Raw genomic sequence first — 27,297 nt, forward strand, 5'->3', positions numbered from 1 at the left:
ATAGAAATTTCAAAGGATAACATATGATTCAATCCCTTGTTTTAAAGGCCTTCATAGGAAATTTTCCTATAGGATTAAAATCTTGCAAAATTTCTATGTTTTTTTTCCAAATCAAAGGGCCCTAATTACTAAAATTTCAGAATTTTGACATTTCCAAATTCCAAGACTAAACAATAGTCAGGATCCTATAGGCTGTAGAGCTCAAATAGAGGGTAGTTCCTGCAAGTTTCCTTATGTTTTCGTGGAAATTGAAATCATAATATATACATTGCATGGCAGCGATGTGCAAGATCAAGGGCCATTTTGGATTGAAGCCAAACAGCCCTCAAATTGATTGAACTCTATCAAACTTTTGTTGTTGACAGCACATTCAAACGGATCCAAGCTTGAAAGTATAAAAAAAAAATCCTTTAGCCCTTTGGCATACACGGATCAAATTTAAAAATATGGATTGATGGTATTAACCGTCGTTTCGATTAATGCTCGTAGTGATTTTAGAGGAGCTGGTGAAAAACATGGGTAATTTACTAGGGTAGGATTCTTCCTGAAACGTCTGAGAATCTCACACCTGGGCCATGTGGCCATGCCATGTGCTTGCTGGTCAGCGACGAGATCTGGAATCTGGATAGCTTTCTCTGAACAAAATTAAATAAAATAAATAAATTTCTTGTGAGAAGCAACAGGCAACAGGAGGATGCAACATGCTTTGCTTTCTGAAAGCGAGCTCAAAGTGTGTTTGCCTCTGGAGAATATTCAGATAATCGTGGCACTTGTGCCTTTCTATGTGTTTGATTACCAGGACAGCCGATATGTTACTCCAGTGCAAACAAAAAATTTAGGTAAAATCATGCAAATAACTTTAGTCTGAAGATTTGCTGCAGTATTCCAGTTTTTGAAGTTCATAAATCTTATTACGTAAAGTACTTGGGGAGGCAGATCAGTACGAATTGAGCCTTAGAGAAACTGAATTGTTTCCACTAATAATTCGATTCCTATGAACTTCACAAATTCCAAACAATAGCATAGTACTTTTGATTTGGAAGACTGCAAATAATTCCATCCAATCTGGTGAAGTCCATCATTTCTGGACAGCAATGCATATGCAGCTTCATCGGCAACTTCAGTTCAGGTTTGGGCAATCATAATTCATACGGAGTAATAGTTAACAACTAACCGATCAACCGTCCATTGCAGTTTCTGATGCTTGTACGATAAATTACAAAAGGCCAAAAATATGATGCACTATCAACAAATCTTCCTTGGGTCATCAACGACATTAATCATGTGGCCCTCCCCTCTCAATATATAAAAGAGAGAACATAAACAATGTCTCAAATTGCAACCCGTCACAATAGTTTGCTGTTGGAAACTTGACATGCACCTGAACATTATTACCACATTGTTATTTTTTTTTGGGAACTTTTAGTCACATTCTACAGAAATAATAAATTTGCCGCTTCTCTGAAGTATGTGCTGGAAGCTTAAAGAAAACGAGAAAGGAAATGCATGAAAATGCTCAACTGGCAAATGTTTGTTTTTATAAGTTCCAGAATCCTACTATATACATATACAAAAAGATACATCGGCGATGTTTATAGGCCAAGCTGATGAGACCAACGTATTAGCACAAGAGTTAAGACAACGAACATGGATCTCCAAAGACACCTAACATAATTGACAAGCCAAAAGAAAATTCAGCAGTACATTGCAATTCTGCCAGCTGGAAACAACACTCTCTGATCATTCCCACAGGGCACAACCATAAGTACTAAGCCAAACCACCTAACATGATCACTAATTGCACATGACTAGAGGACTTCCCTTCAAACTGAAACTAGCTTTCTGGTCCATCGAACTAAATTAATGCTTGATTTCTAAATCTAACTGCTTACGATTCACCTCGCAAAATCAGGAATTCACTGGCAGAGGAAGAGAATTAAGTTATGGAGCATACTGATCTCATAAACTCAGCAGTAGTTGTTAGATGTAGATGAAAATTTCCAGAAAAGTCAAGCACCAACCTGGAAACTGAGCATTCAACTTCCCCTTCAAGTGGCTTCTACGCTTGGACACTAGGGTTGCACGTCTTTGGAGTAGAACGATTCTTGACAAGCGGAACCAACGATTGAACCACATCAGCCATTAGTGGCCTGTAGTCAGCCTCTTGTTGAACACACATGGCAGCAATGGCAGCCACTTGGACAGCATCTTTCAATGAATATTGACCCTCCAGTGCAGGATCCAAGATCTGCACAACCTTCTCTCGGTCTGTGAGCATAGGCAATGCCTGCATCAATGCAACTAGCCACAGGTCAGATATATGCAATGTTTAAATATTATTTTTGAAGATAAATAATTACATGGAACCTTTCCTACCTAGTATAACAAGAGAGGCAGATGGATCCTAATTAAGCTGTAACGTGATTCACTAGCATAAGAAAATGACAGGAATAATGAAGCAGAGTCGATTGAAGTGCATGGTAAATTTTAGTGTTGAAGTACATGTACTGATGTACCTTAGTACATATTGGTTCCTCACTTGGAAAGCATCTCAAACTTTTGCAACTGAAGTACTAAGTGTTCCATTACCTCATTTATACTATGAACTAAACAGTAGTACTAATTTTATAATTCCTGATGGTTGAAGAAAAACAGTTCAAAGTAAAGATACATCGGTACAACTATGTGATGGTCAGCTAATGTTCTTACCCAGTTAACTAGAACACCTTCGCCTGGAGGCCTCTTCATATCAACTGGCACCCTGCCAGTAAGCAACTCCAGAAGTACAACACCGTAACTATAGACATCGGATTTGGTCGTCAAATGCCCGGTCAAAGCATATCTTCAGAGTTTGTGTAGCATGCACCACATTAGAGACAGTATAATCAGTTCAACAATTCATTTATATTATCAAATCAAACAGTAAAATGGAAAAAGAATTGAATGTATCAGTATCAAACTCAAGTTCGTTCACAATGGGTTCAGAATTTGGTCTTACTCTGGTGCAACATAACCTTGTGTGCCTAGAACTCGAGTTGATACATGACCACCAGCTCTATCAGATCCAAGCTTAGCCAAACCAAAATCTGACACTCTTGCACGGAAGTCCTTGTCCAGTAGAATGTTGCTGCTCTTGAAGTCTCTGTGTATAACAGGTGGATTAACACGCTCGTGAAGATATTCCAGACCTTTTGCTGCTTCAAGAGCTATTCTCATTCTAGTAGGCCAGTCCAATTTTGAGATACCACCACAGGAACCTACAATGTCAGCTTTGTGGGATATCAGTTGACGAGAAAAATGGGCGCGCCTACAAATCGGGTGCCCGATATTTTTGTCAAAAATCGGGCGTTGTTTCACCAAGTAGATCGAAAATGTTTCAATCTTTTCAAAAGCTGAAACACAACCAAATCACCTCATGAAACATTTTGCTACAACGTATGAAACAAACAGTTTCCAGAAAATCAGGCGTTGTTTCACCCTATATAAAAACAATGTTTCAGCAAATATGAAAGAATGTTTCAATTCTTAAAAAAAAGTGAAACACGATCAGATCGCTAGATGAAACAATTTGGTTCAACGTATGCAACAAACGATTTAAAGCCATTGCAACACTTAAAACTCGTGTACATCAACAAACCACGTGTCCATCAAGTTGAAAATATTAAACAGTATCAAAAATTCACTGCAACATGTGATCCATACATAGGAAAACATCACGAGTATACTAGCTGAAACATTGTTGGTGGAACAAAAAATGAAACGGATCCCCCTTAATAGGGTGTTTCCATTATATCCGGGCGGCTGTTGCAATGGGCGCGCGTGGTGGGGGCGCATGGTGAGGGCGCGCGAGGCGTGGGCGGCGCGGGGCGCCTGATTTTTTTTCTCCCCATCGGGCGCCCGACGGGGAGGATTTCCGAAGAAAATTTGGCTGAATGAATACCATCACTAAAAAAGATATGCTACGGTAAATGACAAGGAAACATTTTCAGAAACTTCATATTTTCATATCAACCAAAAGAATTGAAATGTGGTAATCTGTAATTTCACAGTATGCCAACTACCTGCCCACTTTAAGGACTTAAAGCAGTATCAATGTATACCAATAAAGAAAGAACACAATGCATATGTAATGACTGCAATTTTGTAGTGAATTCACTTCACTTGTTTTCCAAACCATAACTTTTAGAACTATCTCGGCAGGCCATATATACAAGACTCAACAGATTAATAACTCAATTGTAAGGATGAAAAATAATGGTGGTGCTCTCTCAACAAAGGCCAGATGACCGATTTTACAATATTACAAGGCTTGATTTTTTTTTGTGGAAAAAACACCAGATTTTTAAGATTGAAGACACCTTGTTCACCATAGGACTAGCTAAGAGTTCTTATCTGGAAGAGAGAAGGCCTAAAACGGTCAGTTTCCACTTTCTTGTACAGTATTAAACAGACTAAAATCAGTAAATTCACACTGATAAGAGGTTAGCATGCTTTCCTTAGCAATTAAACCAAGCAAATAGTGTAGACAGTATATTTAAATACTATAGATCTAGGCCACTAAATTGCTAAAGCTTTACATGAATACATAAACCATTTCTTGATGAACTGGAAATTCTGTTTGATTCTTTTGACATTGTGACTTTGAGATAGGTGATTTGATAGGTTCACCAATTAGGTAAGTTCTCTTCTCTAACTGTCATTCCGAAGGGATAGTCAATCTTCAAGAGCATATGTAAACATCAAACAACGTATCCTATATCAGCATTACAGAGAATGTAATTATTTTCATTGCTATATCATGTATCCAGACCAAGCAGTCCCAATGGACTCATAGAATGGCAGAGGCAAATAGAGCTCTTGCACATTTTCGTTAATCCATGAACAGAATCTAGGGAAAAATTCATAATGAATTAGCATACGACCAATGGTGTCTAGTAATAAAAACCAAGGTACAGTACATGAAATATTCAACTCCCAATTCGTTTGTCTTCTGATATGTAATACTAAGCATCAAATTTAGAATTTTTATTCCTGTATTATTTGAATCTCACTTTCCCTCCTTTTAGTCAGATATAAGTTTGTTTCCTCAGCAAGACAACTGTTACAACTGCTCCATTTCTTCCCCTCAAAGTATCAGGACATAATAAGGTTATCAACCAAATACTTCATGTGCGCTAAAAGCAATTAATTCAGCTAGGTCCCTAGTTCTAGCTGTGGCATCACTAGTGTTTTGCAGTTTTGCCATCCAAAGACAATAGTCAACTAAGTTCAGGGATAGCTTCCCAGTCAATTTGCTCTCATAGTTTGGTGTTCAAATGTTGCAACACTTAACTAACAACATCAAACCTGCCTAAAAATCATTGTAAAATATCAAATTCAACTATAGTTGTAATTGGATGCTAAAAGGTGTGCATACCTCCATTTGGGTAGAGATGCTCCTGGAGACCCCCATTGGCCATGAATTCATAGACCAGCAGCCGGTGTCCACCCTCTGAACAATGGCCAATCAAGCCCAAAAGATAAGGTGATCGAAGCCGACTCAGCAGCTCCACCTGCCAAAAGATCACCAATGCCCCATATTAACCGCTCAAACTTGATTAGAACAGCTTAGAATTCCAGCAGTAGCAACATCATAACCCAGATTTACGGTAATTAGAGCTCCATGTGTGTGTTTAGAGCCAACTACAGGCCAAACCAAGCAACCGAACACTCCATTTTTGGAAACATCTTTGACAAGATGCCAAACCAAAACTAACCCCAATAGACGACAGTGACCCCATTTCGCTCGGAAACTCCGCAGTGTCTCATTGTCTCCATTGGACCGCAAAATTTCATCAACATATATAACTCGCAATGGGTGGTAAATTCGAATTTACCGCCCGTTGCATGTTATTCTGTCCCAGGCCCCAATCTCAGACGGAAACCCGCATTTCAATTGCTGGTAATTACTCGAAACGCAGATTATTTTTTTTACCTCCATCTCGAACTCCTCTTCCCCCTGCTTGCCGGGGCGATCCATGAGCTTGACCGCGACCTTCCTCCCATCGGGGAGCACCCCGCGGTAGACGGCCCCGAAGCTCCCCTGCCCCACCACGTGCGCCCGCCCGAACCCGCCCGTGGCGGCGTGCAGCTGGCGGTAGCTGAACACCTGGACGGCCCCCCTCTCCCCGCCGACCACGACCGCCGCCGCCGCGCCGTCGCTGGCGGAGTTGCTAGACGGGCTCTCCTTCCCGAGCGTCGGGGCATTCGCGGAAGGAGGAGGGGGAGGCAGCGGCGGGGGCATGGGAGGAGGCGAGGAGGAGGAGGAGCGGCGGTGGTGCTTGGGGAGGTCGAGCGAGTGGAGGCGGCGGGAGACCTTGCGGGTGATGTAGCAGTAGTAGGCGAAGGCGGCGACGAGGGAGAGGAGGGAGAGCGCCGCGAGGGAGACGATGACCATGAGTGCCACCGACTCCTCCCGCTTGTAGTCGTCGCCGCCGCCGCCGCCGCTCGACATTGGAACCCTAGGTCTCGGAGGTGGAGGAGGAGGAATGGAGGAGGGAATAGCGATCGCGAGAAGACGACGAGGGTTTTGAGGGGTTTGGGGGCGGAGGTGGGGGCGGAAGCGGAAGCTCTTCTTTATGCGCGGAAACCGAGGTTGGAGACAGGGAGGAGTGGGGGTGGGCCCGCAGTGTCAGTGAATGCGACAGTGGCGACGCTTTCTCACAAGTCAACAGTTTCGTTTTGTCAATAGCACAGTACTCGTAGTACTCCCCTATCGTAAAATACCTCCTCCGTTTTACTACCTCCGTACTAGTTTAGTTGTTGCTTGGACTTTTTTTTAATGTTTGACCCATTCGTTTTATTTGAAAAATTAGTATAAATATACAAAATGATAAGTTATACTTAAAGTACTATTAATAACAAAGCAAATCACAAACAAAATAAATAATAATTTCATAATTTTTTGAATAAGGCGAATGATCAAAAATTACAAACAAAAACTCAAAGCGACAAGTATTTTCGAACGGAGGTAGTACAAGTCTAGGCTCCTAATTAATTACCTCCACAAGTTTAGGCCTGCATAGCACCTTCGATTAAGGTGCTTGTGGTCGTCTCTTCGTCTTCGCTTCACGTTCTCCATGCATGATGAGTGTTTGTGAAAATGGTAAATGTATTTGGGCCCCGGCAACGTATCCATGGTCTTATCGGTTGGTGACCTAGCCTTCATATAGCCTCTGCATGCCCTCGTCGCTTCGTGCTCATCGGTCTTTGAACGATGTGGTGGTGTGGATGGATAGGTTTTCAGCATGCATGAATCTCATGTAGCTTAGACGTCACAACAGTGGCGTGGGAATGGTGTTGATGGGAAGAGGAGTTGGTGGAGTCAGTTAGTGTATCTCCTAGCTAGATGAGATTAAAAGAATGAAGAGTTGATGAATACAACTGCTGTAGATGGAAACCAGATTAGACGTGGCCAGCTGCCTTTTGGCTTGTCAAGTCCTATGTACAACAAGGACTTGTAACGAGATGTTGATGCAGACAACAACTAGACGAATGTGGCTTGGTACCTACTTCAGATGGTGGATCTACTACTAATTCAATTGATTATTGATATGACGATGAGCCCAAAAAGGGGCTCTATGAGAGCGTCGATAACAACAACAACCTTGGAAGAAGTATATGCCTCGTCGACAGAACGGTCAATAGCATCATTGGTGTAGCACAAGCATGAACGACTCCTTGGCATCACAGATGACATCGTTCTTGCTTCATGTTGATGTAGATGAGTGACGCTCCAATACATAGACGAGTGGCATCCCATCATATTGGTATGGCGAAAAGGAGACGTCACGGAGATCAGCATGTGTAGTAGTAGTGAATAATAGCAGCAGGGAACCATTTATACATTCTTGAATTGTTTTGGGAGGAGGACAGATAAATATCACTGAGGGTTGATGGATAGGATTGAACCCTTCTAGTGTAAGGAAGAGGGAGGGTGAATCCTATCCCCATCATCATGGCTTTGGACAGATGTCCGCTTCAGACTGAAGGAAGCTGCACTATTTAACTCGTACGCGACCCCACAGCTCATGCCCCATCAGTAGTACTTTTCCCTGCTCTGGCTGTGGCGAGAGGTCTGTGAGAGACTTGAGAGTTTAGAGCTAGTAGAAGCCTTCCAGGTAATACACTGAACCTTGGGTGTGTTTAGTTCCTGAAAAAAGTTGGAAGTTTGGGGAAAGTTGGGAGTTTGGAAAAAAAAATTGAAAGTTTATGTGTGTAGGAAAGTTTTTGATGTAATATGATGTGATAGAAAGTTAGAAGTTTGGGGTAGTTGAGGGTGAACTAAACACAGCCCTTGTCCATTGGTTTTTATGAGTACATGGCTAGAATAAACACCTGATGTCTAGCTACAAGTAGATGGATTAGTGTAGAAAATATACATATTAGTGAAAAGACTAATACTCTGGCTGGCTAGCAGCAGCTACATGCATGCATCGAATTTTAATGGCTAGCAGCAGCTACATGCGTACTCCCTCCGTCCAAAAAAAGACAAACCCTGGTTTCCGTGACCAATGTTTGACCGTCCGTCTTATTTCAAAAAATTATAAAAAAAATTAAAAAGATAAGTCACACATAAAATATTAATCATGTTTTATCATCTAACAACAATAAAAATACTAATTATAAAAAAATTTCATATAAGACGGACAGTCAAACGTTGGCACGGGAACCCACAGTTTGCCTTTTTTTGACGGAGGGAGTACATGCAAGCACCTACTAGCACTAGTTGGTTCCCTCCTTTAGCATAGTCACATCAGCTAGCTATATTCTAGTAGGCTGTTAGTAGCTATCTTGCATTCAAATTTATATATTGATTAATATCAAAGATTTGCATATTTGACTTGGTGAGACGCACGGATAGGACGGCAGGAAACTAGGTAAGGCTGCACCATCAACTATTTTACTTAATCATCTCTAACTGAATTTGTTTACCTGTATTATATTGAGATGATGATACTAACAATCTAACAATAAACAATATTAACACCCGAATAATGGATTGATGATTTTATCAGCGAGAATAATAACGTGATTAGGATACCTAGCATGAGACGGCCGATACCTAAAATAACGATATCAGGTGCTGATATCAGTGTGAGATGAGGAACGCCTCACACAAGTAGGAATTCGACGGTGTGATTCTCATATGAGGGTATCCCTAATTGGGGACGAAAATGGATTGAAGGAATGAAATTATGACGATTACTTTAATACCTCTGCAGTGTATTTTTTTAACTCATTTACTATGTTACATCCTTTATTATTTATCGGCTGTTAATATCTATGGGTAGTAGTATTTTCTGTCTTTAAAAACATCTCTATAGCTATATGTACTAATCTTGCTGAGTATGTATAATATACTCATATATTATTACCATTTGATGTGCGCAGAAACTAGTCAAGATGAGATGTCTGAGGAAAATAATGACATGCAAACCTAGTGGGGGTGCGGTCTACTTAGTCCTTAGAAGCATACAAGAGGACATACCATATGCTAGGTATAGGGTATCGTCCTGGTGACAATAAGTTGGTCAGTGAACCAACCGATGTAATATGCAATGTAGTTGGTGAAAAATAAATGGAACCACTGCTGTAGGTGTCCAAGCTCCAGCTGTTATGGTTAGACATTACATCTTGCCTTGTATCTTTATGAACATATATATATAAATAGTTAGCGTATATGCTTATAAGGATACGGCGGACTGTCATGAAAAAAAAATATTTGGGTTGTGATAGCATGAAGACTCCGCGCGTGACGGAGAGGAGACGTCATGGATGAGAGACATCACAAACAGATGGCATCTCATCTTGGCGTGACAAGGGGGGTACCACGGACGGACAGCATGACGACTCCAACACGAGAGGAGAAAGCATCATGGATGGACAACCGATGACTCTGGTGTGATAAAGAGAAAATCTTATGGACGGTCTTGACGACAGCATGCGGGCACCTAGCAATGACACCCCGATGTTCTCCTCGAACAGCTTGACGATGAGCGTGAGGAAGACGGCATTGTTGACGAGGGTGAATAGACGTCGGTGGCATTGTGAGGCATAGGCTGCAACCAGTAAAGTAAGGACGCCTAGCATCTTGATGACATAGCAGCGCCAGGATGCGTCACCGCGACCGGAGATTCTAGCTAGATGGAGTAGTGCAAACTATGGCGGGATGAAGAGAGAGCGATGCCAACAGATGAGCCAGCTTGATGATTCCGGCGATGGCGACGCGCCCGCGTACTGGCCTTCCAACGTACATGCACTGAGACAGACTAGTTACCCATAGCAGTGAACCAAAGTGGCGTCATATTGTTTCTCCCGGTCGATCATCTCCTCCTCAACGTGTGCCTTCTCATGGGATGCCGAGGTACTGCAACTGAGGTCGCCGGCCACCGAGCACAGGCATCCTCACACGAATGCCGAAGCGCTACGTCGAGGCATCTACTTCTTCCAAGGTTGTCGTTACCGGCGCCCTCGTAGAGCCCCTTTTTTGGGTTCATCGTCATATCGATCGGATCAATAGTAGACCCACCATTCGAAAGAGGTGCCAAGCCGCATTCGTCTAGTTGTTTTTTGCATCTACTTCTTCATTAACATCGCTTTACAAATCCCTACTGTACCCAGGACTTGACAAGCCAGGAGGCGCCCAACCATGTTTAATCCGGCTGCCATCTACACCAGCTATCTTCAACAACTTTTCGTTCTTTTAATCTCAGCTAGCCAAGAGGTGCCCAACCATGCTTATTCGGTTGTTGTGTACACCAAGTGACTTCACCAACTCATCTTCCCTTCAACACCTTCCGACGCCATTGCGGTGACATCTAAGTTGTCTAAGCTACACGAGATCCATGCATGATGAAAAGCAACTCATCTACACCACCACATCGTTCAAGACTAATAACGCAGAGCGACGAGGGTGGGTGGAGCCTATATGAAGGCTACATCACCAACACCAGCGCACGGACCGATGAGGCCATGGATACGTTGCCAACACCCACATATACATCTACCATTTTCACCAACACTCATCATGAATGGAGAATGTGAAGCGAAGACGAAGAGACAACCACAAGCAGTTTAATCGAAGGCGCTCTGCAGGCCTAGACTTGCGGAGGTAATTAACTAGGCATCTTTCGAGACCTTAGGAACCAGAGGACCACTTCTTCAAGTTCAGATATGTTCAACGACAGGCAATGGAGCGCACATATATATATATATATATATATATTAAGTTGGGAATTTGTATTTATGATCTTGAGATTATAAAGCATATGTTTCCTATTTTGTTCATTTTGTGTACTTAGTTACACTGGCATGCCCGCATATATCGATCTCTAAACATAGAGAAACACGTTTATTTTTTTTTGTCATAAACAGTTTGACATGTGGGCCCTCTGGCCGTATATGTCCTTTCTCATTTTAAAATTGTAGGGTGTTGGTGGTGTGGTGGTGATAGATTTGCCACTCATCACCATTACTACTACACCTTTTTAAAGGAGTATAGAAGTTCAATATTTTAAAGTAAGAGATTTTGACTTTTTTCTAGGCAACTTTGTTAAGTTTGATCAAATTTATAGAAAAATTAGCAACATCTATGACACTAAATTAGTTTTATTAAATATAACATTTAATCTATTTTAATAATAATACATTTATTTTGTATTGAAAATACTATTATGTTTCTATAAATTCGATCAAACTTAAAAAAATTTAGCTAGAAAAAAGTCAAAATGACTTATTATAATATGAAGTAGGGAGAGTAGCAAGTAATTAGTGTAAGTAAATAGTGTAAGAAAGTTTTTTCAGAACAATTTTAAGGGGCATTTATAAATTTACCACTAGTTTTTTATATCTAGTAAGAATGTCATTCAAACGACATTTCAGTGGTAACTTTGCAATATTCTAATGGCGGCTTTGCAATAAAGATTTTAAACTGCAGTAACAAATTTATAAGAGTAAATTACATTGGTGTTACACAAACTTGTTAGGTGGGTGCAATTTAGTATATGAACTTGTAAAATGCTCGTTTTGATACACGAACTTATCTGATCCGTGCGAACTAGGTCCAAAATGGCTTGACAAGGTTAATTTCACCTAGCTGATGTTGATTAGGATATGGCGTGCAGACGTATAGTGAGTTTGCATAAAACATTTTATATTTATAAATTTGTTCTCTACTTTATCATGAATTTTATATGTTTCTAACCCATGTATCATTGCTTGGTATTTTATATTTTTCTCTACAATCACTATATCTCATTCTATCTTTTTATTGAACAAGTATATATCTAACAGTATAGTAGCAACCTTCTCATATATATGTTTACGTAGTATCCTAATCAGCACCTAAATCAACAAAATTAGTCATGTAATATCCTTTTGACCTTAGTTCGCACATGCAAGATAAGTTCATGTACCAAAATGAGCATTTTACAAGTTCATACACTAGATTGCACCCACCTAACAAGTTCGTGTACCGCCGATACAATTTACTCAATTTTATAATTACCCCTATTTTTAAATTGGGCCGAGTTTAGTTTCAAACTTTTTCTTTAAACTTTCAATTTTTCCATCACATCAAAACTTTCCTACACACATAAACTTTCAACTTTTCTATCACAACGTTCCAATTTAAACTTCTAATTTTGGTGTAACACACCCTTGGTGAAATAAATAAACCTACGACAATAATAATCGAGTAGCCGAAAAAATTATGACAGAAATCGTGAAGGGCGGTGGGTCGCGGCAGTAATTGCGCGGGGACGCCTTAATATTTTTTTTTTTAAAAAGGGGAAGGGAAGAATTGAGTAGATCGACTCACTCGGAATTCTCTCTCCCCCCGACCGCGACTCCACGACTCCTCCCCGTGCCTTCTCGGAAGCCGCCGCCCCTCCCGCCCGCCCGCTCCGGCTCCGGCGCCGCCGAACCGCCGGAGGCGGGGAGCCGGCGGCCGTCTCCTCCGCCCTCCCTCCCTCCCTCCCATCGCCGCCCGCCGCCGCGAGATCCGCTTCGCCCCTCTCCACGTCGCGTGGTAAGCCCTAATTCCCGCCGCAACCCTACCTCCTTATCTTCCCAATTCCGCTGCTCCGGCGAGGCCAGCCACCCCTCCGTCCTAACGACGGCCGCTCGCCTCGCCTCGCCTCGCCGCCGTGTGGCGCTCAACCCCCCGCGGACACCCCTCCAGCGTAATTGGCAGCTTCTGAGTGACTCAGTTGCGTTTCGCCCTAGTCGATCTCCCCGGTCCCCTCGGCCTCGGCTCCCGAGTCCCCTCGCGAGTCCGGCTGCTTGCTCCGCCGCATGCTCGCCGACGAGCACCCGTACGCACTCTACGGTGCTCGAATTTGTGTTAACATTAGCTTCTCTGATGTATGTGGAAGCTTTACTGTTTGCCTTAACCTCAAGTACTAATAACAGTTTGTTTGTTACCCAAAAATATTGGGGTTCAACTGAACCTTGATGCCCCATGTTAGGTCCGTCCCTGTAAATTCTGTATCTCAGTTTGAATTGTCGCCAAATTGTGTTTTTTTCTTTTGTTCAGCTAGCATCTCTCGATAGACCAAATCATAGAAACGGAATCACTGCCAGTTTTGATTCTAGTCGAATTAGCACTGAATTGGAACTAGAAATTTCAAATTCCAGATACCTTTTCATACCCAGAACATACCCTAAGGACAATTTCAGCTAAAGTTTTGTCTGAAATGCCTTTAGCCACTAAATACCAGTATTGCATGGGGGTGGTTAGCGACGTCTTCAACGAAAATTTTGTTTACTGGTAATTGCTCTTCTGGAAGTATGTGCAATCTGCGCATTTATTGATTGACCAATTCCCCTTTTATTAAATGATTTCGTATTGCAGTTGAATGTTAATATGTGTGTGGCTCATAGCAACTGTACTGAAGAGAGAGTATGCAAAGTTCCTTATCAACATGATAGTTTTGGTGACTTCTTCAACAACAATTTGAATACATGATTTGTTAACTTTTTATGTAAAAAGTAAATTGTCCAGAGAAACAACACTACTATACTATAACTTTTGCTTCAACATTGTACTAGACATTGAAATGTACAACTCTGGTGCTGGATATTTTGTGCTCTTTAACATTCATCACACTGTGTATACTACTCTTTATACTTGTCCTGTGCAATTGTGCATCCTAACCCAAAGTAAAAAAAAAATTAATAATAATAATAATAAACCATGATAGTTGTGATATTCAGCACCATTGCTCCACGGACCAATACCGACGCCAGGGTCCTCCTCTTCTATTCCTCTGTATCACTACTTTCTCCTCTCCACCTTTTCCCCAAAGATGGCAGGGCTCTCAAAAGTCAAAAGTGAGGCATGCCATCTCTCTCAGCGGTGGGCGCTAGATACAGATCTAAGGGAACAAGAGGGAGGACTGTGAGTTAGAAGCCACACCACGGGCTATTCTTAACACAGTCAGTAGAAAAGTAGCCATCTCGGTTTTTTTCTCTCTTGTGAACAGGAGCAAACAATTAAAATGTGGGTTTTCTAACCTTTCACATACTTGTAGGAGGGTTTATATATATATATATATATAAGTTACAGTGAAGAAAATCAAACTGTGAATCATCTGTAATTTTTTTTAATTATTCTTTGCAGGTTTCCAATTTTTATATATTTATTGCTAAGAAATTGTGATGTTTACAGAAACTGAATCCCTCTCAGCCCTCACTATTCTCTACCCTTTTACATAACATGTCATTCTGTGTGTTAGTTTGTGACATCATTGAGGTTTACTGGTTTAATGATTTACAATTGTTTTTGTGCTATAACCATATCGTTTTTTAGTAATACCCTCCTTGTTAATGCGCATTTTACTTCTCGGACCTCTTCTCCTAATGTATTTGATTTAGCAGTCAATGAGATAATATAAGCTCAGCTGGTGGCGATCATCTAGCACATAATTTCTCATATTCTTTTCACTGTGTCGTATGCTGTCAGGTTACAGATGAATCAGCCTGAGGTTAACGGTTTGTTATGTGTTGGATTGCATCAAACAGATGGGGGTGACGAATTGTATGCAACTGAATGTCTAAAAATGAACCAGGGTTCTTCACATGAAACAAACAAGTTGGATGCAGTAATGTCAGCTTCAACAATGCACAGTGATCATAACAATGCTAATGCATGCGTAGATGATTACCAACATACAAAGATGATGGCAGGAATTCAACCTATGGAGGAAGTTGGTTTTGGCTGTACGCAACCCTTTGAGCTGCAATCACAAGTATGCATTTTTAATGCTAATGTATTTATACAACTAGTTATTCCTTTTCTACTACTGCAATATTGTTATTATTTATCAGGGGATAGTACCTGATTCTGAGGAAGAAAGCTTGCCATCTAGCCCTGAAACTTCTTCAACATCCAATTATGATATGCCTGGTGATATGGCCAACCCTTCTTCTTTTTTTTGCTTTGTACTGTGTGCATCCTGGTAATAATTGTTGTGTAATTTCAGATTTAGCTGAGCAAAACTTGGAGCATATTTACAATGTTTTGGGTGAAATGGTATGTATCGATAATGTATTTAATTTTAAATGTATGGTTATAGTTGATATTGATTAATTCAGTTTTAGTTCTTCAGTAAGATTGAAGCAATTGCATAATTGTTAGCACTTAAGCTGCGAAATATGTTTACAACAATTTACCAGGAAAAACCAATTTGCTGTAGCACTAATGTTTTATAGTTCCATTTACTGCTTCCTCACATTGGCATGGTTCAAGTATTGATGTTTTGCTTACAAACAAGCTAGTTACTTTAACTTAGATTGAACTACCTGAATTGTTGGAATTGGGCGGAATGCTATATCTTGCTGTCTCATTTATGGTCATATGCACCGAGTTATATATTGTGATAATTTTCTTAGACGACATGTTCAGGCTACACTTGTATCATCTTGTTTTTTTATTACTAGCATATTGTCCGTGCGTTGCAACGAAATTTTAATTAAAGAAAATTTATCATTAACCCATTATTACCATTATTTTCTGCATATATTATCTCTTAGTTTCTGCATATATTTTTTAGTGACATGTGGAACCTTTGGTCCCACACTATCGTTTTCTCTTCCAAAAAAGATGGGAGTTGGTGATGGGGTGGTGGTAGATTCACCACTCACTACCACCAGTACTCCCTTTTAAAAGAGTATAGATTATATCCTATGCATTGTCCACACCATAGCAAGATAATAGAATGCCCTCTCTTTCCTTGAAGAATACTCCAAACTTTTAAGTTCTTCAGATGCTTCTTTCTTTTTAGAGTAAATTTCATAAAACTACATGTTTTGTTGTCTACATTGCAGAAAACCACATATACTTTGACACTTGGCATTTAAGTACATATATTTTGGTCGTGTAGTTTCACAAAACCACACTATCGATGAATGGATTCACTCGCGAGATGATGTGGTTGTTTCACATAGGACAAGGACATGGCATCCTATTACCAGCCATCACACAAAATTAACAGGATGCCACGTCCCCATCCTAGATGGAACAACCACGTCATCTCACGGGTGAATCCATTCATCGATAGTGTGGTTTTGTGAAACTAAACTACCAAAATATATGTACTTAAGTGCCAAGTGTCAAAATGTGTGTGGTTTTCTGCAACTTGAACCGTAAAACATGTAGTTTTGTGAAATTTACTCTTCTTTTTAATATTACCTTTTGATCTTTGTCGCATATTATTTTTTGATAATATGATGGACTGAAAATGTTGGTCAGAGTCCTGACTTTTAAGAACTTCATTGCCCCTAACATTCTTCAATTACAGGTTGATAAGGAAGGGCCAGTTGTACTTAGTCCAGAGTATGTGATGTGCGGCACAACTTCGCATGTGGAACCTCGCTTAACTTTCTCAGCAGACGGATTCAAGATCGAATACTGGGATTCTTGTGAAAATGATGAGATGGCAGCTCAATATTGGAAAATTTCTGATATTACCTGCATTGATTGTAAATGGGCACAGAGTGTAAGCAGTTTGTTTATTTAGTTATTATTGCCTCCCGTTATTTTATATAGCTTAATACTGGTTTATTTCTAATCAGGTTGGATCTGTCTTAATAACTCTCCATGTTGGATCCGGCACAGAAACTGGAAATTCTAGTATGCAATTTTTTTATTGTGCTTGTGGTCAAGATATTATATTTCAGATTTGATATTCTTTTCCTTATGCTCCGAAGCTAATGAAATTTACTGGTTCATATGTGACAGCGATGCATGTTAGGCATGAAATAGCACTGACTCTGTTGGTTTATTGGTTGCCGATTTAGACCTCTGATTTTGTTTTTCAGTTTTTTCTGAAAATACAAGCATTACCAAAGTACTTAAGTATTTTGTTTGTTTGGTTGATTTTGCTTTAATGCAGTTTTAATGACTTACAAGACGGCAAGACTAGAGCTAAATGTAAAATTTCTTCTCTATTTTGTAGAAAATGTAGGTTCCTGGACTTATATTCACTAGAAAGTGGAAACACAATACCATCATTGAGAAATAGTACAATAGTTATAATTTTAATGCATAACAATTTCCATTTGTTTGGTGAGGTTTTATTTTTTTCTTTGCACAGCCCTATTATTAACTAGCCTGACATGACTAAGAACAGTATGTTTGGTGTTTTCTCTTAATATCTTTCTAAGCAAGAATAATTTTATGAAGTCTTGCTTATTTTATGTTGTGAGATTTTGTTTCAGCTTACCATCTTGTTTCGGTTGCATGTAGTAAACTAGACTCTAATTTAGCACCGTTTAGAAACTATCCACTTTGCTAACAGATGCATGCAAGAATACATAGGTAACATGGATGATAATTTTTGAACTTCGGATTTAGATATTCCTTCATGTTTGTTACAGACTAATTTTCTTGTCTTGTTATCCTGTAGGTCATGATAGAATACAGTTTTGTCTTATTGATTCACAGTGGCCAAGGAAACAGCAAAACATTTGGCATCTTGCATCAAGATACCAAGAAATATGGAACAATATTCCATCGTAAGCTTTCTACTGATGGTTTGGTTTGTGTGTGCATGGGTTGTTCATATGCATTTTCATCAATTCATGATTTTCACTACAACATAGAGCTGCTAATAACCTCATAACGATGCATCATTAAGTTGGACACATTCATTTTTGATATTTTCCGTGCTATTCATGATTGCAAGGATAATACTGACTATCAGGGGTGTTAACTCTGAACTTCTTAGCTCAGAACAAATACTGGTCATACCAAGTGCCTGCCCGTATTTTAGCCTGTGTTTGCCAGGTTGCTAGGTTCTACTTGGGTTCCAGATTCGTTGTTCTAGGATAGGTCACATCCTATCCTAGGTTGAATTATTTCGGGATGGAGGGATTAGAATTGATGAAATAATAATTTAAGTTGTTTATAATTTTGTGGTAAGAGTTCTGTTATAAACGACTTTTCAGATTAGGTATGCCACAAACTCTGAGATGCTATGCAATATGTATTTTGGTATATATTATTTCATTAGTTCTGGGTTGGGGTATGGATATCAAGTCTTAAATATGAGCATATATTATGACAGATAATATTATTTTGCATTTTGAGGGAACATTTACATCTAATTCACTTTATGCTGACCGTTGCAGTTGAATAATTGTGGTGTACCTATATCCATTACATTCTTATTGTGAAGTTTGCTCTGTATTGTTAAAGTAATTCCGATTTTCAGTTGTGTTATTTTTATCATTGCTATAACAAAAAGCTTATGTAACTTCATGTATTTTCAGGGGTGATTTTGCATCAGAGAATTGGAACATTGAACCCAGTTTGTTTTTCCCTAAGCAATACTTTTCTGAGTGAGTATTTTACACACGTTTATCCTCGGTCTGTTTTCTGTTGTTTACAGTTGAACAATCTTAATATCAATGCTACAGGTTCATCTTCAGTGCTCATATGAAAGCGTTTTTGTTGATAAATTCCCAGCACACTTCATTCTTTTTTCTATCATGAGTTCCTGATGATAAAAATGCACACTTCTCATATCAAACATTTTTTTGTAGTACCTGAAATTGATTTTACTATCTGTGGTTCTATTTCCTGTAGAACAGAGGTGTCTGCATTTTTTCTCATTTGAGGAAAAGCGCATTTTCTGCCTCTGGTATTATTAGTCCTAAAGTCTGTAAACTCTGAGGCTCACTATTTGTTTTCACTGCATCAGCACTGAAGAATTTGAAGATGTTATCTATCCCAAAGGAGATCATGATGCTGTTTCCATTAGCAAAAGAGATGTTGAGCTGCTGCTACCTGAAACATTTGTCAACGATACAATAATTGACTTTTATGTCAAGTAGGTTGATTTTTTTTATGCTATCTGATATATTAGTTCGATTTGAAATTCTATCAATAGGAATGCAACCACAGTTCTTGATCTTTGATTTTTAGATTTGCTGCAGAATTGTTCTCTTGTCATAAATTACATTTAATATTTAAATCCTCACTCGCAGGCACTTGAGCACAAGAATTGAACCCGCTGAGAAGCACAGGTATCACTTCTTTAATAGCTTCTTTTTTCGCAAGCTGGCTGATCTTGACAAAGATCAAGGGAGAGCTCCAGAAGGTAGAGCAGCTTTCCTACGTGTACGCAAGTGGACTCGTAAAATAAACATATTCACGAAGGAGTTTCTGTTTATTCCAGTAAACTTCAAGTAAGACACAAGACGATGAAAATTCTGTTGATGCAGTGATAACCTTAGTGCACTACTAATAATGTTTCTGCATTGCAGCTTGCATTGGAGCTTAATTGTCATTTGTTATCCTGGAGAAGTGGAGACATTTAAAGGCATGAACATGAATTGAAACTGAAATAGTACTTTTGACACCTTTGAGTAAGTTATTTTAATTTCCTATTTCTTTGCTTCAGATGGTGACACAAATATCTCTGCAAAGATTCCATGTATACTACACATGGATTCTCTCAAGGGAAGTCATAGTGGACTGAAGGATATCATCCAAAGGTATGCTCAATTCACGTAGTGGTTTAATTTTCTCTTGAGGGTTGGGGCAGAGTAAATATGCTGATATTTTCCTTGCATCAATGTTTGAAAAAATCACACTGTTCCGAGAATCAGCTAGATTTCTTTCTTTCTTGTAGTTTCATACTAGAAAGCTGTCCCTTTTGTTAGTAGTTCTGTATGAAGTTGTGGCAGGCTACTGACATATACTCAGAACTTTTTTGCTGAATACTGTGGTTGGAAACTTGGAATTGACCCTGTTCACACAAATATTAGCGACTGTTATTACACTCATTCTTTATTTTCACAACTGGTTTTCTGAATTACTAGACAATCAGCACAGCTGGAAATCCCTGGAACCACCTAAGGGCTTAGGTGAAGTTCTGCACCAGTGCTGAATGGCACTGGTACGTTGCCATTAGGTTTTGAGGAGTATTGGCTAATTATCTCTTACTACTTAAAAGTGGAGTCGTTCATCCGCCCCTTTCCTCATGTCCCGTGCTTTGCGAACCACCACCTCCGAGAAAACCAGAAAAACCAAACCGGTGGTTAAAAAAGCCAGCTAGATGGATCCACACCCCAAGCACAACCCAGGCCTGTGGGCCCATGCAGCCTATTTCCATCTATGGCTCTGTTGCAAATGCACGGGCATATTACATAGTATAGTGAAAATAAGTAATTTTATTATTTGGCACATCTTTTGGCACACATTTGACAGATGTGGGGCTTAGCCCTACACAACTCAACAAAGATCCTCCCCTTTAGTGCAGCCACCAACTACACATATTGTGTGTCTCAACTTTTCCTCGATCCATGCTGCAACTAGCTACCACCAGTTACCTTAGATGAGCTTTTTACTCTTAATCTAGGCCGTGGCCAACTCCCCATGCCACCTGTGATTTTGTTTGATTCATCTCTCTTTTTAGCTCCAATGATGCTTAAATTCAAGTTCTTCATAGCACTCTCGAGTTCTAGAAAGCATTATCTGCATCAAGCTTGGACTCAGCATGTTTAACCTTAATGTGGGAGGGATATTGTTCAGTCATTCATCATGAACGAAAGCTTGAGGAATGAGGAGCAACACATACATACTTTAATTATCATTTAAATATATATAGCCTTGCGATGCACCAAAATAGTTGAAGAGAAAAAAGAAAGAGAAGACCAAGGTAAATGAGTTGCTTGTGGCCTTGGGCCTGTTCTAGCCAAACAATACTCCCTTCATCCCATAATATAGCAACCTAGGACCGGATGCTGTCTAGATTGTACTCCCTCCATCTACTTTTGATAGTCATATTTCCAAATCTGAAAATTTTATTTTTGATAGGCATATTTCAATCCAACAACCTATCATCTTAATGATTTTCTCGAATTTAATGCGTGACTCTCCATTCTTCCACACATGATTGGCTATATGGGCATTGAGAAATGTAAATATTAATGAATCTCTTGTTTACGAGGAATGACTAGTAGCATGTTTAAATGGATGATAAGTAAAATTACTTATCCTTGGTCTGTGTGTCAAGATGAAATATGACTATTAAAAGTAGATGGAGGGAGTACTATGAAATGTCTCATCTGATCCTAGGTTGCTATATTATTGGATGGAGGGAGTAGTAGATACTCCCTCTATTCTATAATGTAAGGCATGGTCAAACTTGGCACGGTCTTCAAAACTAATCTTTGACTTATAATTTCTCATACACTATAAAGTTGGTAGCAACAAAATTATAACCATATATGAAAGTATATTGAAATACCAATCCAATGACAATATTTTCAGCAAATGAAATTCAATTTATATTATACTAATCATTAGTCAAATGTTTTTAAAGTTGAATGTTGAAATGCGTGCGCGCCTTACATTATGGAATGGAGGGAGTAGTAAGCAAGCGACTAGCAATGTTTAGTACCACCTTCCTAGTATGAGTGGAGCTTGCCTAGTTTATAACGATGGGAACCCGAGCTCAAGTAACACTTGTTTGAACCTTTTGCATGAAGCGAGGACAAAATAGCAACAGTGCACAGAGTAGTGTGGTTAAACAAATTGAGTTCGCCCTAGAATCGTTTTCGGGCCCTGGGTGTTACAATCGGTATCCTTGCAACATAGGGATCTACTGTAGACACTCCATGTTGGTCATATATAACTTGAAATGATAATGGTTGATGGTTTGTATTGAAGACCATGTCCATGCCCATGTTATAAATGATGCATATTTTGGATTAGAGGTAGTAACTGAAAATGTTCAGTCTTCCTGTATTAGTCATGTTAGGTGATTCAGAATCACTCCTTTGTGGTCAATATCTGGTGCAAAGAATCATTTATGATGTTCGATTCTTTATTGTGCAGTTATTTATGGGAAGAATGGAAGGAAAGGCATCCTGAATCAGCATCAGATTGTTCGGACAAGTTCTTAAACTTGAGGTTTATCTCCCTCGAGGTTTGTGCATGCTGTCTTATATTTTATGGTACCAGCTTCATATGCATTGAATTAGTCTGAAACATAATACAGAAAACTTCACTGGGCCACTATTAAACTGGAAAAAGAAATTCAGAACTAGGGTCCTTCTGAATTAGTTCAGCTCCATGCATTTGAGCTGGTGAAACAAGTGAACCATATGGTTATAGGTTATTGTTGGAACTGTGGCGAACCAGAACCAAACAAAGGCCCAAACTACTCATCTTAGGGGCCACATCATATATCATGTAAAAATTTGAAAGCTATGTATAGGTGGGCAAGGTGAGGGATTGAATTCAGATTGCCATGGCGAAGATTGGCTGCATGAGCCATCTGGGCAACTTTCTTATTGCAAACTAGAATGCATCTCCTATATATTAAGGGCCTGTTTGGCACAGCTCCAGCTCCAGCTCCACCCCTCCTGGAGCTGGAGCTCAGCCAAACAGTTTCAGCTCCACCAAAACTGGGAGTGGAGTTGGGTGGAGCTCTCTCACAAAATGTACTAGAGTTGTGGAGCTGTTATATTTAGGAGTTGGAGCTGTACCAAACAGGCCCTAAGTGCCTGTTTGGCACGGCTCCAACACCTCTCTTGGAGCTGGAGCTCAACCAAACAGTTTTAGCTTCACCTAAAATGGGAGCAGAGCTGGGTGAAGCGCTCTCACAAAATGAACTAGAGAGGTGCAGCTGGGTTTAGGCTGCTCCACAACTCCACTCCAGACTCAACTCCTGGTGCTAAATTTAGGAGTTGAAGTTCTACCAAACAGGCCCTAAGTTATCAACACAATCTTTCATGAACCACAGTTGAACTGCATGGTCCATTGGTCATACCACTGAACCAGTGAACTGAGGGCACCACTGGCTAAATGACCGGTCCACCCTTTTCCACTATGTTCTAAAGGACCTTAATGGTTGGTGTCTTTCTGTCCTAAGTTCCGAAAACCATTTTATGTTTGGTGGAATGCAATGGTTGAAGGGGTCAGGAACTGAAGGAAAGCCTATTCTTTCGGTGATACATAATCAGTGTACGAAAACCTGGTGGTAACTGGCCCATGACTGGTACAGGACAAACCTGCCTGAATACTCCAAATTTTGTTAATTTCTTCCAGCTGCATTTTCTGGCTAGTAACTGGAGTCAGAGTAACCGGTGGCCCGGTTACAATATTTTGAATCTAAATATTTGATTTGAAATTGTCCTGTAAATTCTTGTAGATCAATGATGTTAGAATTGTGTTGCCATTTGCCATGTGGATTATTAAGAGGATTGATATTAGTATCCCCTTTGTATATTTGTGCAAAAGGTTCAGCCAAAGTCTTAACTGCATAAAAAGTTCAAGATGTAAAATAATTAAAAAAATCTTGTATGTTTACTGAATTTGCTTGTCAATATTCTGTATGTTGACCATATTTGGTACGCACTTGGTGTGCCACCCAAATTTTGCTGAGAGTTCACATTTTCATCCTAGTCGGCGACCCTTTGCTGATTGGGCAACCCAACTGATGGGTCAAACTTGGCACAAACAAAATATAAATTGATCTAATAGGTTTTAGGCCCTTAGCTTCACTGAAATTAGCACTTATTCAACAATTTCTATGATTTACCTGGCTATTAGATCTTTCTTGGAAGGCAGATGGATTCAATAGGCCCTAAAACATTGAACAATTTATGCACATCCGCTTGACAGGCTGACAATATGAGCAAAAGTATCATCTGAGAAAAATGAAATATAATTGTTTTAAGCTTCTAGCATACTTGAGTGATTTTTTTGGATTGTAATATAGTTGTGTTCCTTTCGTGGTCCAGCTCCCTCAGCAGGATAATTCATTTGATTGTGGCTTGTTCTTACTCCATTACGTGGAACTCTTTTTGATGGATACTCCGAGAAGCTTCAATCCTTTGAAGATTGACTCGTTCGCTAACTATGTGAGCTCTCTAATCTAACTTCATTTTCATAGTTGTTTAATGAAATTATGTTCGTTTGTTATTTTTGTTGGTAACATGTCTTGTTTAACCTTGAGCCGTAACACTGTTACCTTGAGTGATCAGTTGTTTTTCCTATGATCCTAGTTATTATTTCAATGAATGCGAAGAGTTTTTGCTATCGTGAACATTTTGCACTGAGTTTGAAACTTCAATAGTTTGTCCTCTAATGAAAAATAAACTAATGTAAATGATTTTATTCCAGTTAACCTGCATCTCTGCTTGACGAAGTGAAATAGCTATGATTTGAATTTGGTGCGAATTAATCATTACTACCTTGACTGCTAAAGTTTGCATTTTAGCAAGTTTCAACTTGTACTTTTGAATCAGTTAGTGCAAATGAATTCCTACTATAATAGCTTATGTGAGAATTCTACATTGTACAGATATATTGCTTCTTACCAAAATTTAGGCTTTATATGACATTGGGCTAAGTTGTATTTACCAGTAGTCAATTATCAAAAGTAGAAATAGTGGTTTATACGCACCAGTTGAAAGTTACAAATGGGGAATTGTGTCGGTTCAATTTAAAGCGGGATTTTTAATATTCTGAAATTGTGCCATTTTGGGGTGTGCAATTCCTAATTAAATCATCTGGATGGACATGGTTTTGTTATTTTTATATCTCAGGATTTGAGCCAAACTTTAAAAAATCATCCTTTTGTAGTGCACCCCATTCCACCTTTACATCCTCTTCAGTTGGAGCTCCAAGTTCTGTGTTTTGTTATTTTTATATCTCATAGCATTTTAGAGTCCAACTTTGGTTTTGGTCTGCATTTCAACTCAACCCTCTACACTTTTTTTTTGCTTTGGTAACCTACAATACAGTATTCTGGAAAAGCTAATAATAATTCTTTTTTTACCATGTGGTCTATCATTAGTTTTGATTTGATGATATAGTCCTCTTATGTTTTCACTCTTGATGTACTTTTCAGCTTAGTGATGATTGGTTTCCACCTGCTGAAGCTTCTCTCAAGCGTTCATTGATTCGAAAATTAATCCATAAGCTGTTGAAAGAGCCTTCTCAAGATTTTCCCAAACTAGTCTGCTGTAGTGAGCAGCTGGATAAAACACATGGGAGTGAGAACGCTGAGCTAGAACAAATGAGTGAGAATGCTGAGCGAGAACAAGCTAAAGAGCTCCCAGCTCAGATGTGCACTGATGGTGAACCTGATTCAGTTGGCACCATTCTTGAAACACAGCAACCATCCATATCAACATGTTTCAATTATTCTGATGAAAACGGCCCACCTGTTTCTGTACACAACCTACATAAGTTGGAGGTATATTTTTATCTATTGGCTTCTCGTTTTAATAGACTGGCAGTTATTACTTTTGTCAAGCTTGTTTAGTAATACAGTGCTGTCAAATTTGTTGTTCTTGTATTTTATTATTGTTAGGTATCGTCTGCAAACAAGGATGCCATTGTCTGCTTGTCAAATCATGATGAGAAAAATGAGTCACCTCCTGCAGATTCTTACAATCATCTTGATTTGAGATCATGCGACTCAGAAGAGGCTGAGACAGCCAAGGGATCAGCTGGTGTTGTGAAAGATCCGAATAGTCATAAGGAGCCTTTGCTGGATTCTCTGGATAATAACCAGGATATTTCCATCCAAGCTGGAGCTGAGATGCATGACAGTATGGACTCCAAGTTATGTTCGATCTCCAATAATGCTGACTTAATGGCTAGCGAGGAACGTTCGTTAGACAAGAACACCAATGAAAATGAGGAGCACAATCGAACCTCAGAAGATATCGTAGAATCTGTCATGATGCTTGGCGGCAGCAAAAGTGACACTGAACTTGATGCAGAACCAGAAAGGACTGCAGGTGAAGCTGAGGTTCGGAATTGTGATCATTCTAAGGACATAGATTATATTGCATTAGGTGATATCAACAAAGATGCTGCTAAGCAATCTTTAAATAGGAATATTGTTGAAGCTGAGGACATTAAATGTGAAGGTACTCTTGTGGATCATACAGTGGTAGAAGATGCAACTCCATATAATGTGAATGAAACTAGTGCAAGTGCCGACAAGATCAATGATAATGAGCATAATGTTTCATCTGAGTTGAAAGAAGGAAATAACGGCAATGGTATAACCACTTCAATTTCCTGTGAAATGGAAGATAGAAGCATTGACAATTTAATGGTAGGTGATAGCAGAAACGGAACAGATGAAACTCGTGCAGATGGCCAAGAAGCTCACGATAACTCTGCAACAGCTGAGACAGTTCCTTGCGAAGACAATGCAACAACCAGCATAACTGATGCTGAGATGCCACACGAAGATAGCACATGTAGCGTGAAGGGTGAAGCAATTTCGGATAACACAGCATCTGATGCCAAAAGACCTCTGCCTGATAGCACCTACATAGAAGATATACCTGACGACAAGTGCTTGCAGAAAGATGATGGCGGGGGTGATGAAGCAAAAACAGAGCGGCACTACAAGCGACGGAAGTTTCTGGTCTCTGAAGCAACATCTTGAGATTAGATTGGACCTGTGTAGGTGCTAGTTTTCGCTTTGTGTTATATGTATTCATTTTTATTGCCTTTACGCAATATCCTTGTCTTCTATAGGTGAGTCCATGAAATTTGTAAGTTATGAATAGACATAGACCTCAGAGCTATATGAAACTCTGATGCCTAGCTGCCTGCATGACCAACTTTTGTTAAAGGTCTTAACTTAGATTTGGAACTGAAAATTGTTGTATATGGGCGAACTTTGTCATGTGCTGCTAAGATTTCCGATACCGGTAATCATCATAATTTATAGGGGCTGGCGTGTTAGTGAGCTAGGCTCGAAGTTTCAAATC

At 39.6% G+C, this 27,297-nt stretch overlaps 2 protein-coding genes across 9 annotated transcripts; one reads left to right on the forward strand and one right to left on the reverse strand.

Annotated features, from left to right (window-relative positions):
- Positions 1-1,130: 1,130 nt before the first annotated feature.
- LOC4338080 (probable serine/threonine-protein kinase PBL7) lies at positions 1,131-6,585 on the reverse strand. 4 transcript variants are annotated; one of them, XM_015782724.3, is made up of 6 exons: positions 5,975-6,585; positions 5,417-5,552; positions 2,999-3,257; positions 2,710-2,842; positions 2,022-2,287; positions 1,131-1,381 (listed from the first exon to the last, which is right to left on the reverse strand). In XM_015782724.3, exons 1-5 carry the CDS (start codon positions 6,491-6,493, stop codon positions 2,060-2,062), a joined length of 1,275 nt encoding a protein of 424 aa, XP_015638210.1. In that variant the 5' UTR covers positions 6,494-6,585; the 3' UTR covers positions 1,131-1,381; positions 2,022-2,059. The 4 variants fall into 4 exon arrangements, with proteins under 4 accessions (XP_015638210.1, XP_015638208.1, XP_015638209.1 ...); XM_015782722.3 differs by having other exon boundaries at positions 2,999-3,269; XM_015782723.3 differs by lacking the exon at positions 1,131-1,381 and adding an exon at positions 1,514-1,919.
- Positions 6,586-12,852: 6,267 nt separating this feature from the next.
- On the forward strand, positions 12,853-27,295 carry LOC4338081 (probable ubiquitin-like-specific protease 2B). 5 transcript variants are annotated; one of them, XM_066310708.1, is made up of 17 exons: positions 12,853-13,069; positions 15,005-15,026; positions 15,111-15,290; positions 15,370-15,448; positions 15,525-15,574; positions 16,842-17,039; positions 17,116-17,173; positions 17,949-18,057; positions 18,814-18,882; positions 19,245-19,373; positions 19,531-19,731; positions 19,810-19,865; positions 19,947-20,040; positions 22,388-22,478; positions 24,298-24,417; positions 25,410-25,757; positions 25,875-27,295. In XM_066310708.1, exons 2-17 carry the CDS (start codon positions 15,012-15,014, stop codon positions 26,967-26,969), a joined length of 2,892 nt encoding a protein of 963 aa, XP_066166805.1. In that variant the 5' UTR covers positions 12,853-13,069; positions 15,005-15,011; the 3' UTR covers positions 26,970-27,295. The 5 variants fall into 5 exon arrangements, with proteins under 5 accessions (XP_066166805.1, XP_066166806.1, XP_015639281.1 ...); XM_066310709.1 differs by having other exon boundaries at positions 15,012-15,026; XM_015783795.3 differs by having other exon boundaries at positions 15,005-15,290.
- The last annotated feature ends 2 nt before the right edge of the window (positions 27,296-27,297 follow it).

This window comes from Oryza sativa, chromosome 5 (assembly GCF_034140825.1).
Source record: "Oryza sativa Japonica Group chromosome 5, ASM3414082v1".
In the NCBI taxonomy this organism is placed as follows: domain Eukaryota; kingdom Viridiplantae; phylum Streptophyta; class Magnoliopsida; order Poales; family Poaceae; genus Oryza; species Oryza sativa.